The 15,703-nt window shown below is 29.7% G+C and overlaps 1 protein-coding gene across 1 annotated transcript; it reads left to right on the forward strand.

Moving 5' to 3' along the window:
* Positions 1–6,789: 6,789 nt before the first annotated feature.
* On the forward strand, positions 6,790–10,138 carry LOC107931405 (transcription factor MYB78). Its single transcript, XM_016863286.2, has 3 exons — positions 6,790–8,001; positions 8,967–9,096; positions 9,313–10,138. The coding sequence occupies exons 1-3, from the start codon at positions 7,845–7,847 to the stop codon at positions 9,836–9,838; spliced, it is 813 nt and encodes a 270-aa protein (XP_016718775.1). The 5' UTR covers positions 6,790–7,844; the 3' UTR covers positions 9,839–10,138.
* The last annotated feature ends 5,565 nt before the right edge of the window (positions 10,139–15,703 follow it).

Genomic DNA, 15,703 nt, shown 5'->3' on the forward strand with positions numbered 1-15,703 from the left:
CCCTAATGGGGGGTAAGCAATTAAAAAACTTGTCCTACTTTCTACATCAACTCATCAATTTTTTATTACAATTTTAGCATCATACAATTCAGAAATTGGTATTTTAAGTTTGGTTAATTCAATATTTGTTTGTTTTAGTGATGACTGATGAATGATGTTTGGTATGCGTCATATGGGACAAACAATACTACTAATATTTTAGTTTCATTTTCACAAAATATAAATTTCGATAATATCTACTCTTTTAGATATAATATCTAAAAAGATTCATAACTCGAACAAATAAATAAGAAGGTAATACGTTTCAACGTGTTTAAACTCGCGTCCTCCTACATTAACAGCAATACTTATGCCAATCGAACTAAGGCTCAATCGACATAAAGGAATTTTTTTACGTATATAAATGTGGTCGTTTCTATATTTATTTTCTCATTGTTTTTAAATTTTTTTTAATAGATATCTTTCATATGTTACCATCCATTATTGACACATGTCACTAACTAACATTTTAATAGAAAAAAAATAATGGAACGGCAGATTGAATAACTTATAATTTGATGATTAAATTATAATATTTTGAAGTTTAGGGGTCACCATGAATTTGAGTCATAGTTTAGGACCAACCCGAATACTTATTTACATTTCAAAAGAATTTTATTATTCGTGATTTTATATAATATATATTATACATAAAATAAAATATTAATTTTTTTACCTAAATAAAAGAAAGAGTTGATGAGGATTTCATGTTAAATGAATCTAAAATTCTTTTTGGTACTAAAGCAATAACTTAGTCAACATTGATAAAAAAAATTTTAATACCTTATCAATTTGGGGAGAAAGATTATATTAATAAGGTGGCTAGAAGATGCACATTGGGACTTCATTTCTTCTCTCAACCGCCTTTACAACTGCAAGATATTTTGTCTACATCTATTCTAGTTACTACAAAACCATCTAAATCATCATGTAAAATTTAAAGAATTGCATCAGGTGGTTGTGGGAAGACAATAAGACCGAGTTCCAAATTAAAAGCCATGGCTGCCATACCATTTGCTACTCAATTTCTTTCAAGAAACACGTGTTTGTGTTTGAGATCAATTTTCTAATCACCAGCAATCATTCTTATGACATTTCGTAGAACATCATTGTCATAATCCATCTCACCATTTCCACGAACAAGGTCGCCGCATCTTCCTTGCTAATACCAACCCATAATGGATACCCCATAATGGATATCCCTATATTTCTTGCAAATCCTGAGTGTTAAATACCATTTTCATCTCTGACCTATTGGTCATTGATAAATATATTGGCAATAAGGTTTTTTTTTAATAAAAAAGAGTTTCACCCTAAAATTTGGTAACTAAATTCACTTTCATATCTATATATATAGATATTATTGTCCACCACTAAAATTTGATGTTATGACACAATCTCAAAATGCCAACTCATCAAACTTTTACATTTTTCAAGTACATGGAGCAAAATAAATTTAGTCGTTAAATTTAGATATAATGTAAACATTAAAAAAGTACAAATACCAATGTGGATTTAATGACCTAAAAATACATTAACCCTTAAAACTCTATCACATTATAAATAAATGAAACATAATTACATTATAATAAATTTTAAAAAGAACTCAAAGCATAATAATCCATTGAAAAAAATGTGTGAAATTATCTTATAATGGCATTTAAATTCTTTGCATCATGGTCCACCTCAATTTAAATCAAAGCACACTTTCTTAGGGTTTAACAAAAAAATTTATTTCTAGTTGATATTATAACATTGTGGAGTAACATTTAATTAATACAATAATTTAATGGAACCTTTTTTTTGCCTTGTGTGTAGGGTACTTAAAAAGCATTGAATTAATCCGGCTTCTATACATTAAATTAATAAAAAAAATTAAACTTAACAAAATTAATAAGAGAATTACTAATAAATAAAATAGTTAAAAATATTTTTTTTGGGATAAATATTGAAACTATATATGAAATTTGATCTAATGTGCAATATCGTACATGAACTTTTTTTGTGCAATTTTATCATAGAATTTTGGTTTCACTCAATTTCCAAAAATCACTAGCAACATTATTGAATTAGCACTATTTTACGTTGGAAATTACATATACAAACAATTACATTAATCAATATGAAATAAATATATTTATTTTTTTAAATGTGTATAATTGAATCAAAATCAAAATTTTATGTACACATATGAATGGCAATACAAATTTCATATGTATAATTACACCAAATAAAAATTTATATATCAAACTGTACATTAAAATAAAGTTAATATTTATACATTTTTATATAAAACTTTAATTAAATATTAAAAATTATATAGAATGCTAGAATTTTTAAATATTTTCTTTTGGAAGTTACAAATAATAATCTTATCCAACTTACCATTAAACTCAATCATTATGAGTGATAAACAAAACCTACATATGATTTACAAAGGTGGGAGCCGAACTTGGGATCACAACATTGCCATGTTTGAGTCACATTGATGTAAACCATATATGGTTTTTGTGCACTTGACGAGATACTCTTAGTCTGCGAACCGATCACCGTTTTTTTAGGCATTCGAGCATTTGATAGAGTCAAAAGTCCTTGAAAATTTAATTATATTATACATTGATTTATTCAACGTTAATGTTATACATTAATTTATACGATTTTTTTAATATTTTAATTTTTAAAAATTTAACTCAACAATCAAACTTTATTGGCTTTGCCCTAGCAAGAGATTTAACTTTGTCATTAAGATAATGTGTCATTGACTATAATAATTAATAATTACCCCCAGTTTCAACTTTCATATGTCCAAATAAAAAAGGGTTAAATTAATATTTGGGACTTGAACTTTGCAATTATTTTCATATGGGGGATTGAACCTTTTTTTGGTTCAAGTTAGTCATTGAACTTGGCAATTGTTCTTATAGTAGGGCTTGAATAAGGTAATTGTTCTCATATTGGGGCCCAAACTATTGTTTTCTTCAAGTTAACCCCCCGAACTTGGCAATTGTTCACATATTAGGGCTTGAACTTGACAATTGTTCACACATTAAAACTTGAACTTAAGGGTTTTCATAGAAATATTATGGGCTAACTTGGAAAAAAAAATGTTCAGGCTCAATTGTAGAAATAGTTGCCAAGTTTAAACCCCAAAAAGTAATTTAACCCAATAAAAAAATGACTTGTAATTCTTTGGTTAAAATATACTATAGGTCCTTGTTCTCTTCATACATTTGAAATCTAGTCCTACTTTTATTTCAAGGAATTTAGTTCCTTTACTTTTCGTATTTAGAAATGAAAGTCCAATTCTTAACGTCGTTAAAATTCTTATATTATACTCAAATTCATTACAACATTTTTTTTTGTTACATGATAATTAAGTGAGTATTATTTTTTAATTTCAAATTATTACGTTAGCTAATTTAATAGAAAAAAAAACTAATATTAATAATTGGACCTAAATTTTCAAAACTAAAAAACTAAATTCTAAATATAAAAAAATATCGTATTAAAACATATTTTAACCTAATTAACGGCAGCTTAATATTGACCCGACATACCTTCCAATTATAGTCCTTTGTCATTAAACATCGGTTAAAATGTCAACCTTTTACATTAAATATTGGTGGGTTAAATTATTTTGAGATTTGGACTGATAATTGTATTATGTTGGAGCTTGAACCTTTTTTTTTCAAGTTAGTCCTTGATATTTATTTGAAAACCTTAAAATTCATGTCCAATGTAGGAATAATTGTAAGTTCAAGATTCAATATGAGAACAGTTGTTAAGTTCAAGCACTAACTTGGACAAAAAAAAGTTTAAACCTCAATATGATAATAATTGTCTAGTTCAGGCCCCAATGTAAGAACAATTATCAAATTTAAGGATAAACTTGGATAAAAAGAGTTCAAATCCTAATGTAGAAATTATTGCCAAATTCAAGCCCCAAATAATTATTTAACCCATAAAATAAATTATAATCAATATTCTATTTTTAAAAATAATAGTAAAAGTATATATTGAATATATAAAAAATCTAAAATTAAAATTAAATATGCATTCAACTGATCCAATAGTGCCTTCCAAAATAGGGAAAGGTAGCCATAACTACGGCTAATTAATGAAGTGGATTTGGGGAAAACCAATATTGGTCCTCAACTCAATTGGCCCTTTGTATATCTCATCATCGGTCGGGTTGGTGCAAAATTTAGGTCCGTTTTTTAGGTCTAGATTTGTCTCAGTCTGAAAAATGAGCCTAAACTTCTGTCCAAATCTAGTTTAAATTAAAAATAGTAAACTTGAGATTAACCCGACCTGACCCGACCCAACCCGACATGCATGTATTTATTTATTTTAGATTATTTTTTATATAAAACAAACTTAAAACATTAAAATAAATATTCCCCGACAAATTGAAACACACTAAAAAAGTTTTTCTACTTAAATAACACTAAAATAGTTGCAACTTAGCAAGAAAATGCGCCTAAGGGCATACTGATTGAAGTAGATTCTTCTTTTTGACAGATCAATCAAAACCCCTTCCCAAATTGTACAAGCTTCTTCTAAAGCATACGGCTTTCTGGATGTAGATGATGATATCTATACAGATGGATTCGTATAACTCTTGTATATATTGTACAATGAAGTACCACATGAGTGGATATATAGGAATCCAGATCTGTTGAACCACTCATGTTATGATTTTCTACATCCTAGGTCTTCCCATTCCGTTATCTAGCTTATGTTCTTCATGTAGCATTCAGACCGAATGACTCTATGAAATTACGTCGATACTCCCACATATTATGGGCAACGTACAGAGACATCTCTATTTTTCCCCGGGGAATCTTTAGAATTACCATTGCTTAGCTTTCAATTTGCCTCTGGCCATCAAATGAAATGTGAATAACTCGTCCTCCTCTCTTTGAAATAAGGGGCGCTTCTGGTTCTGTAAGTGCTTGAAACAATTTTGTCTTTTCCATATTATTATATCTCTAGAGTCAATTTGAGTGCCTTTATAGGATAGACCTCAACAGAAAACTAAAGAGTAACAATAGCAAGTGATTGAGTTCAGTAGTTCATTGTATAACTCTAAAATAGTAGCAAATTTAATAATAAAATAAAATATATACAATATCCAAATAATAACAAAAAAGCAGTAGCAATATAATAGTGAAATGACAACAACAAAAAAATTTAGGCTGATTTGGGCCAAGCCTAAGCCAAAAAAGCCTACCCAATACTCAACCCGTTTAGAAAATGAGTTTTATTTTTGTCCAAACCCTCCTACTTTTCGGGCAAGCCTTCAGGCCTGGATGAGTGGCCCGACCCATGGTCAGGTCCAATACACATATATGCATAAAATATTTTCAAAGTATTATAAATAATTTAAATTAATCTCTAAATTTCAAAACAACATTATATCTATCAGGTTATTCCTTTTAACCTAGTCATGAATTTAGGTATTATATCAACTCAAATTTGACCTGGAACAAATTTATAATACTTGAATTATAAACACATGTGTAGTTATTGTATGAACAACTTAATTCTAACGTATTATAAAAAATAATAGTGTCAAAAAAATTACTCGTCAAATCTAAATTGTTCATGTAGTGTGTGTATATACATTTACAATTTTATTCTCGTGTTTTAAATATGCTATAAGCAGAGACAAAGATAGGGGCTGGCCGGGGCTTTGCCCCTAGTTTGGTAAATTTCTTGTATGTCCCTTGAAATATTACAACATTCTAAATATTAACAAATAAGGAAAATTTATAATCCCCTCCCCTGAATTTCTAAATATCTTAAATTACATTGAAAAGTAGAAATTTTGCTATCATAAATTCAATTGTAATTTTAAATAATTATATACCTATTTTAATTATATCAAATAGATTATAGTGTTTTTCGTAATAAGTTAATAATTCCTACTAAATTTTTACATATAAAACATACCTATTTGGGTCGGCTTATTAAATGATAAAAATATATTTTTAAATAAATTATAAAATATATAAATATTAATATAAAAATAATATTTAATATTTAATTATTTTTAACAGTAATTTGGTAATTAAATATAATTTAAATTGGGTTCGAGTAAAAACCTATAAAAAATCAAATTATAATAGTCCGTAAATTTAGTCTCACCCTTCATGATATTTCTAGCTTCGTTTATGGCTATAAGTTACATTTGAGTTGTCACTTAACACTAAAAATTTAATGGCTAAACTAATGAAAGGACATGATTGATACGTTACTTGTTATACTCCTAGGTATTACTTGCATCACAATGAAAGAGCCTACGTTGTTATTGACATTTAGTAGGCAACGCAATGATACCATTGTCACAAATCTACCATGGACACGATTTGAGTTGTCACTTAACACTAAAAAAAAATATGGCTAAACTAATGAAAGGACATAATTGATACAATACTTACGATACTTGTTATACCTTTAGGCATTACTTGCACCACAAAGAAAGAGCCTACGTTGTTGTTGACATTTAGTAGGCAACGCCACGATGCAATGCCATGACACCATTGTCGCAAATCCACCAAGGACAATAGTTACAATGAGATCAATCTCATTTAATGATCCAAACTCTCCAAATTCACTAACCTCCTAAATCGAGCCTATGATTCGACCCTACAAGGAAGCTAGCATGAGATGGGGTTAGTTTCAGACAATTCTTCATCTATAAATACATCTCTCTACTTAAGAGGAAGGGAAGAGAGGAAAAAAACCCCTGAAGCTCTGTTTCAATATCACCCAAGCATCTTTCAATTACTAAACTCAAAGGTTCCCCGCACTTTAAAAGGTGAGAACCACGTTTGACTCGACAGCTCTTTGAACTCTAGGAAAGGTCTGAGTTGCCCCCAATTGTAGTATCCAAGACTCTATTAGAGCTTAATTGTTATAACAATATTTGATACTTTAAAGATCCGTTTGAAGTTCTAAAATAAAATAAAATTCTAAGTTATAGTTTAAGGACGTATGGTGCAATTAACTTTATATACTTATATATGTAATACTTATTGATTAATACATTAATTGCTAAAGCCTCCCTCCCCATTGAGAGAGCGTAGAGTGGAACATATATAGAATGGTTGTTTGCTAATCGGTTGCATGCAAGTGGAATACAGAGGGACATAATAGAGTCATGCCCACACCTTCCCCAAAGCCGCCTAAACAAATATTATAGCACCCTACTTAGTAATTTCAATTTTTGTTGAATTAATTAACTTCCTATTAGACTTTTTTTTTAGTTACAAAGGTAATTAATTATAATCTAGCAGTAAAGTTTTTTAATTTCACAAGCGATATTAAAATTATAATCATATATCTTTAAATTATATTTAAAAAAACAATAAAACTAAATAAACGAGACACATGTCCCGATTTTTTAGCTTTACTTGTGGAGTAAAAAAACACTTCACAATTTAACAACTTTCAAAATTTAAAAAAATATATGAAAAAAACCTAAAAATAACCAAATTAAAACATAAAAAACTAAATCCACAGCTTAAACATAATACAAGGACTAATAGCACAATTTAACCCTTTTTTCTTTTCTCCTCCATTTTCAAATACCAACCTCCTTCTATAAAACCCCCCCCACTTTTAGCTATCCTCCTTGGATTAATCCTAACTCTCTTTCTATCTGTTTACTTCCCTTTTTCTTCTCTGTCACAAAAGATATTTATCTCTATCATCATCATCATCATCATATATATAGTTTTATAAATTACAAAATATATATACCTTTATAATATCAGTCTCCCCATTAAAGGGTTTAAAGAATGGATGTTAAAGCAAAGGGAAACGTACGAAGGGAAGAGGAGGATCATCAAATAGAGCTGAGACGAGGACCATGGACTGTTGAAGAAGATTTAAAGCTCGTTAATTACATTGCTGCTCATGGTGAAGGTCGATGGAATTCACTTGCTCTTTTCGCAGGTAATATTATAATACTATTACTACAAATATTCTCCTTTTACTTCTTGTTTACGAGGTGGTCTTGTTTTCATATCTCCATGTAATGGATATGGATTTGAGTTCGCCATAGACCAAAAATTAACCTCCAACTTCATATGTTTCTTTTTTTCCATCTTTTCCTGACAAAAGTGTGAAGTTTCCGACGAGAAAAAGAGAGAAAAATCTTGGGTTTTGATTCTTTTTTCGTGGATTTGTAGACGAGGGATAAATTTCATCAATTGGTCCTATATTTCATTAAAGCTTCAATTGAATCCTCGAATGGGAGTATCCAACTATCGTTCTAATCAGGTCCTTTTGTCAATTTATAGTTTTGGACTCAATTGTTAGCATGGAAAGGATATAACATGTCCTCAAACCAATCATATCCAAACTGAGGAATTGACTTGATTGGAATGATAATTTAACTTGAGGATTCAATTGAAATGTTTTGAAGTTTAAAGATCAATTTAGAATTCTACTTGTAATTTGAGAATGCTCGATGCAATTAACCCTATATATAGTTTGGACCAAATTGTAAGAAAAGACAGTAAAAAGCTGCATGTTCCATGGAAATGCTGGAGGATTTGGGGCTTTGAATGTGAGGTTCATGATGTTGGTATCGTATAGGGAGAACCTAATCATCAAAGCATATAACTTTACCAAAAAATTTATTGTTTCTAAATACAAATATCCCAATGACATATATATTTATATATTTATATCTATACAAAATTGGTATTGTTGATAAAAAATTGAGGCACGGAGTCTCGTGTGTATTTAGGTTTGAGTTTCATCATACATAATTTTTTGTCATGTGTGGGCTTTAGCTTAGTGAGTCAAATTTAGTCTAGATTACTTTGGTTTCTAGTTCATTGCTCGGATATGTATTTATAATTATATTACAGTTAAAATGTATTTTACTTATAAACTTTCTTAAATATTTATAGGTCTCAAAAGGAAAGGAAAAAGCTGCAGATTGAGATGGTTAAATTATCTTCGACCCGATGTTCGGCGTGGGAACATCACCCTTGAAGAACAACTTTTAATTCTTGAACTTCACTCTCGTTGGGGAAATAGGTAATCTTTTAACTCGGTTTAATTATGGTTTTAGTCCTTTTTTATGTTAAAATTCAAGATTTAATTGCTCTATTTTAGTTTGACATAATTTATTCTCTCTACTTTTATAATATTATTAGTAACTTCAAATCAATAACATTCATGACACAAATTTTTTTATATAAAGTTTACTTCTTTTAGACACAATTTACGAAGCTTTTTAATTTACTATTATAGATGGTCCAAAATCGCCCAACATTTGCCTGGAAGAACTGACAATGAGATAAAAAACTATTGGAGAACTCGTGTCCAAAAACATGCCAAGCAACTCAAATGTGACGTGAACAGTAAGCAATTCAAAGACACCATGCGATACCTATGGATGCCAAGGTTAGTTGAACGAATTCAAGCCGGCATCGCCTCCTCCTCCTCCACAACAGCCACCTCCACGGGGCAAATCGTTATACCACAACTAGCCCTAAGTTATAACAGTACCCTTGACAATTCCAGCATCGCAATCTCGTCGGAGACTCAAGTTTCACCAACATCGGATTTTTCCGATTGTTACGGTAAAATCGTCCCGATTAATGAAAACCCGAACCCAGATTACTTTCAGGCTAGCCAAATTGGTTCCTCTAATGATTACAACCATGGCATGGATTTCCAACCATGGTTGCGTGGAGTTGATAATATTACATCAGATCATTTCTTGGATTGTGATGATTTTTTGTTCTTACAACAGCAATTTAACTTCAACATGTGAAAAATATATCAATCAAATAAATTGATATATATATAGTGAGGGAATTTTCAAGTAAAATTTAGAAAAAAGAAAACAAATATGGAAATATAGGGTTTGATTTTTCTAATTGCGTTTCAACTTTAGTTTGTATTTTGTAACCATCTTTTTTTCTATTTGAGGGGTGGGGGGATATTGTAATTTAAGACTTTTGTTGTTAATAATAATCACATTAATTCATATTAACTTGATCTCATTTTACTTTGAATTTTCTTTTTTAAAATGATTTTTAATTAATAGAAATTTAGAATTTGTTTTTCTTATAGTTTATTTTTATTTATGAAAAATAATTCTATTTTATATTTTTTGAAAATTAAAAAACACGTCTGCATAATAGAAATAAAATTTTATTTTTAATAATAAAAATATGAAAATATATTCATGCCTATTTTCCTATAATAGAAATATGAGAAATAGTCCTCAACCATGGTAAAAGATTATTTTGATATTTAAAAGATAATATTTTTGTGTTTATATTGATTTAAACCAATGTTAATTCATTATAAATTTAAAGTTAAACATTTTTATCTTTTGATAAAAGGTAAGGATAAAAATAAAATATAAAATTGAATCGCGTGTGTTGACTTGATAATCAGGGTGTTTACCATCTCAGGTGTGACTTGAGTCCGCGTCATGCTAGTCGCATTGTTATTAGGGTTTACCCTCCTCTTATAATTCACCAAAAAAAAACCCAAAACTAATATAATAAAATAAATTACAATTCACCAGTTAATTCATTTGGAATAAAATAATAATGATATCAATAATTGGTTCCACTAAATGAGTTCAATTAAGAGCTATGATTAATATATAACATTCTTTTGGAGATCATGTAGTTGTCCATGGGGCATAAACCATAAGCTACTTCTACATTACACTACAGAAAAGGTAATTAAAAGGCCTTTAATTAAACTTAATTAAATAAATAAATAACGCGTTAAGTTGGCCATTATTAGACACTTTTTGGATTTTAGACATCCAACCTCCAAAATCAAACATAAAGTAAAATTTTTACCCCTATCTTAAATATATTGATACTGTTGACACCATTTTTTTGGATGAAAACGGGGTCGACTTAGATTTTGAAAATAAAACGAAAAATGGGAGTCGCCACCAATCTTTTTTGATGAGGTGTGATCGGGTCACCTCGTAAAACGGTTGTTTTTAATAAACGATTTAGATTTTATTAAAACAACGATTTTTGTCTACGAAATTCAGAAAAATGGGTTCGGGAGTCGGTTACGCACGAGGAAGGATTAGCACCCTCGATGCGCCCAAAATTGGTACCTAGTTGATTAATTAGTGTCTTAGTGTCGAAAATTGAAAATTTGAAGAGTTTAAAAAAAATACGATCCTTAAAAGAAACTCTGATAACGTGAATTGAAATATAAGATTCTCTTGTTCCGAAGGAATATCACATCCAGCACGTTAGGACACGATACTCTAAACCATCGAAACCAAGATCATCTTATAGTTTAATGAAACCATACTTTGAAGATTTAAGAGGATATTTGGCTATTTAGTCGAACGAGAAATCGAAACCCAGCACGTTAGGGCACGTTTTCTCGATTTTTCTAAATACGAAATATTACCTTTATTATTGAAAGTTTAAAAGGGTATTTGGCCATTTGGTCGAACGAGGAATCGAAACCCAGCACGTTAGGGCACGTTTTCTCGAACTTTCCAAACGTGAAATATTGCTTTTACGAAAGAATTATTTTCGTTGGGTAATTAATATAAATTCGTGGTAAAGTGAAATAGCGAAAAATGAGCAAACAAATATGAATTTCGATATCAATGAACATAACAGAATAAAAATAAATGCATAATAAGAATGATGAGATCAGAAATAGAGGAGTAAGACAAACAAGCAATGTAAGAGAATAATAAAAGATTAATAATAATTATAATAGTAAAAATAATAATAGTAATAATAGCTAAGTGGAAAATAGTAACAGTACATTAATAAGACAAATAATATAATAATAGTGATAGCACTAAAGAAAAAAATATATATTAATAATAGTAATAAATATAATAGTAATAAATAGAAAATAATAGTACATTAATAATAATAGTATATGTTAATATCAATAATGATATGTATAAAAAAAAGGAAATAATAATATGGTAAAAAATGTGTTAATAAAAATAAAAATAGAAATAAAAATAATATTAATAATGATATTAATAATAGTAATAAAACAGAGAAAAGAAAAAAAAAATATAACGATGAAAAGTAATGATAATAATTATTATAATAGTAATGATATAAAATCAATGAGGTAATAAGCAAATGGGTATAAAAAGAAAATATAATCATAGTAATAATAGTTGTAGTAATAATAATAGTAAGAAAAATAGTGATAATATAACAAGAATAGTAATATAACAAGAGAATAATAATAATAATAATAGTAATGGAGATAATAATAATAATGATACTAACAATAATATAAATAAAAATATAAACAACAAAAAAATAGCAATAATAATAATGAAATGAAAGTGATAATAATAATAGTAAATAATATGCAAGAAAATAAAATACAATTATAATACCATAATGTTAAATAATAAAAGAAAATACAAAAGAAAAGGACGAAAAGGGGCTAATTTGAACTCTAGACAGAAATTTGAAGCGAAAATAATAAAATAAAAAAAAAGAAATGGGGCCAAATTGAATTTAAAACAAGAGTTAGGGGATAGATTCGAAACAAAAAAAAAGGAAAGGGGAGGACCTACTAGAACACGTGAATAACATGGAGGGACTAAAAGGGAAATAATCCCAACCTTTATGCGCATTATTTCAACAGGGACTCAAATGTAATTAGGAGAAAATTATGCGGCCAAATTAAAAACAATAAAAAGAAGAACAGGGGCCTAATCCAATAGCAGCGCAAAAGAGAAGGATTGGCCACATAAATAACCCATTTTAGGCGCATAGGCTCTTTTCCTTTGCCCAAACGGTATTGTTTTAGTTTTATTACTTAAATCATACTTTTATTTTGAAACCATCCATGCCTTTATTTCCTTTTTTTTTATTTTTTTTCTAAACCTAGCACTTTCGGACTCCTCTATCTCTTCTCCTTCTTTTCAGCCGACAAGGCCATTCCCTGCTCGCCTGCACGCTGCCATGGCCGGTGACCGATGTTGCGGAGAATGAGCTTTTACGCTCTGTCTTCAAAGCCTCTTTTGAAGGCTAAACTTTCAGCAAACAAAGAACGAGAAAAAAAAGAGTTCTTTGTCCCTTTGCCGAACTCGATTACAACGACGGAGAAATCACTCCGACGCGAGCTCAAAGGGATTCAGGTGAGCCATTTTCCTTCCTTTTAGTTTTTGCTTAAACAGATTCGCGAAGAGAAAGAAAAAAATAAAAGAAAATACAAAAGAAAAAAACTAAATAAAAATAAAAAAGAACCAAGAACACCTTTTAGTTTCCAATCTTTCTTAGATTTGCTTGTGTGCGTTTTGATTTCTAATACCTGTGTTACAATCTTTCTTTTTGTAAAAAAAATAAAAACCCCCCTTTTCCAAAATACAATCCGTCCTGCTTTTCAAAATTTATCCCTTCGGTTTTATAATCGATTACAATAACAATAAAAAATGCTCTTATTCCTCTGTTGTGGCTGCCTTTTTTGTTGTTTGTGTTTGCAGGGTATGGCCGGTGTTGGTGGTGGGGGTGTCAGACGGTATGGGACTGTTGTAGTGGAGGTATGGGGCTGTTGTAGTGGGGGTATGGGGTTTGGTATTAGTGGGCCAAAATTGGCCTACTACAGATACAATTATGTAAGTAAAATTCTAATTATAATTCAAATGTATATTTAGAGATTTAATTTTGATTTGATCATATATTTTAAAAAATAAATACATCAATTTATTTTTACCATATATAAACATAAAATGATGTTATATCAATAATTATGTTAATAATTTATAAGAATTAAATCAAATTAAAATTTCATATATAGAATTACACATTAAATCATAGTTCATATATAATTTTAAGATCTACCCTTTAGATTCTGGTTCATTTTAATCTTTGTTTTCGGTGAGTATAATTTTCTTTATTATTAATTTATATTTTTTATTCTCAAAGTGCTTGAATCCAAATTATCAATAATTATTTTTTATTCTCAAAGTGATTAATACTGTTCAATCCAAATGATCAATAATTGTGAATCAGAACCTTCTTTTTTTCCAAAAAATCATTGAGGAAAAAAGGGTCGATAAAATATTATTATCGATATGATTAACATTTTTAAAGAAAAATGAAGTGGCACGTGTTGAGGACAACGCGAAAGTGAAGCACGTGATAGAAGAGATAGAGAGGATGGCGGCTGGGGATCTTTGTAGGGCGCGTGGCAATGGGAGAAGCCACCGTCGTGGTCCCCACAGAGTTTGTTGTTAAATTGAGGACACGTGTTTTTTATGGGAATAAAATATAGTTAGTGGAGAGTTGTTATAATTAGACTTACAGCCGCAACTCTTGAAACAGTTCCGTCAGACTTATCTCCTATTTACTATTTAGTCCTTCTAAAGAGGAAGAAAAATTCACCCAAAAAGTATACCTTTCTTTTTGCGTAAGATTTCTTTTACAATAATAAAAAAATAGGATTTAATCTCAATTTAATTCAATTAAATATATATTACCGAGATTATATCTAAATAAAATTCATCTCAAAATTCAAAGTCATCAAATTAGGTAATCCGAGTTTTAGTATGATTTGAAAAATACAACCCTACTTGCATTCATATTGTTTGGAATATTTCAGAACCTAAACCCCTCATTTTATTCCCTAAAAAAATTTAAACCCTCAACTTTCTTTTAATCTTTCTACAATTATCAAGTTTTTCCGCAGCAGCTACAAGAAAGCAAATAATGGAAATATCTCATGATCAAGATCACGTTGATGAAATCTCTCAATCTCATTTTGAAGAATCTGTGGATGATAATAATATATACTAGCGACATAGTTGATTTTTAAAAAGAAATCGATGATGACGACGATAATTATGAGTGTCTTTTAGAAGAAAACGAGGATGATGGTGATATTGATGACAACAATTACGTTAATGATCGTCAATCGCAAATAGATACTTGGAATTTTGATGATCACCCTTTGTTCGAACAAGATTATCGTTGCCTCCCATTATCTTTCCACGACAAAATAAATGATGATTTATCAGTTGGTAATAGAATCATTATGCCCTCCACGGATCTTGAATTTATCATAGAAAATCAAGTCCCCTTGCCTTTACAATTCGAGATTCATAACTTATAGGAAGGGAAGTTTTCCCATTGTGGGGTTCTCGAGTTCAGTGGACATGAAGACGGTGTAGTGTTCTTACCAGATTGGATGATGGAAAACTTGCAACTAAAAGCATGTGATTTCGTCTATATGAAGAATAAAAAGCTAGAAAAAGGAAGTTACATCAAGATTCAACCACACACAAGTGATTTTATTTCTATTCCGAATCCGAAAGCTGTGTTGGAAGAAAATTTACGTAAATTTTGTTGCTTAACAAAGGGTGATACCATAATCATCAGCCATGGGAGCAAAAGGTTTTATATTGACATAGTGGAAACTAAGCCCGACGATGCTATTAGCATTGTGGATATAGACTGCAACGTTGATTTCGCTCCTGCTTTGGATTACGAAGAGCATGCAATTCCCGTTTCAATTAATTTTGGTTTAAAGAAGAAGCAAGAAAAGGAGGAAGAAACTCAGAAATCCGAGTTCAAACCTTTCACGGGTTTAGCCAGAAAATTGAATGCAGAACCATGTTGCAGTACTTATCTACCTAAAATCGGCAGAAATAGGGAGG

The sequence above is a fragment of the Gossypium hirsutum genome, chromosome D09 (genome assembly GCF_007990345.1).
Source record: "Gossypium hirsutum isolate 1008001.06 chromosome D09, Gossypium_hirsutum_v2.1, whole genome shotgun sequence".
NCBI classification, from domain to species: Eukaryota; Viridiplantae; Streptophyta; class Magnoliopsida; order Malvales; family Malvaceae; genus Gossypium; species Gossypium hirsutum.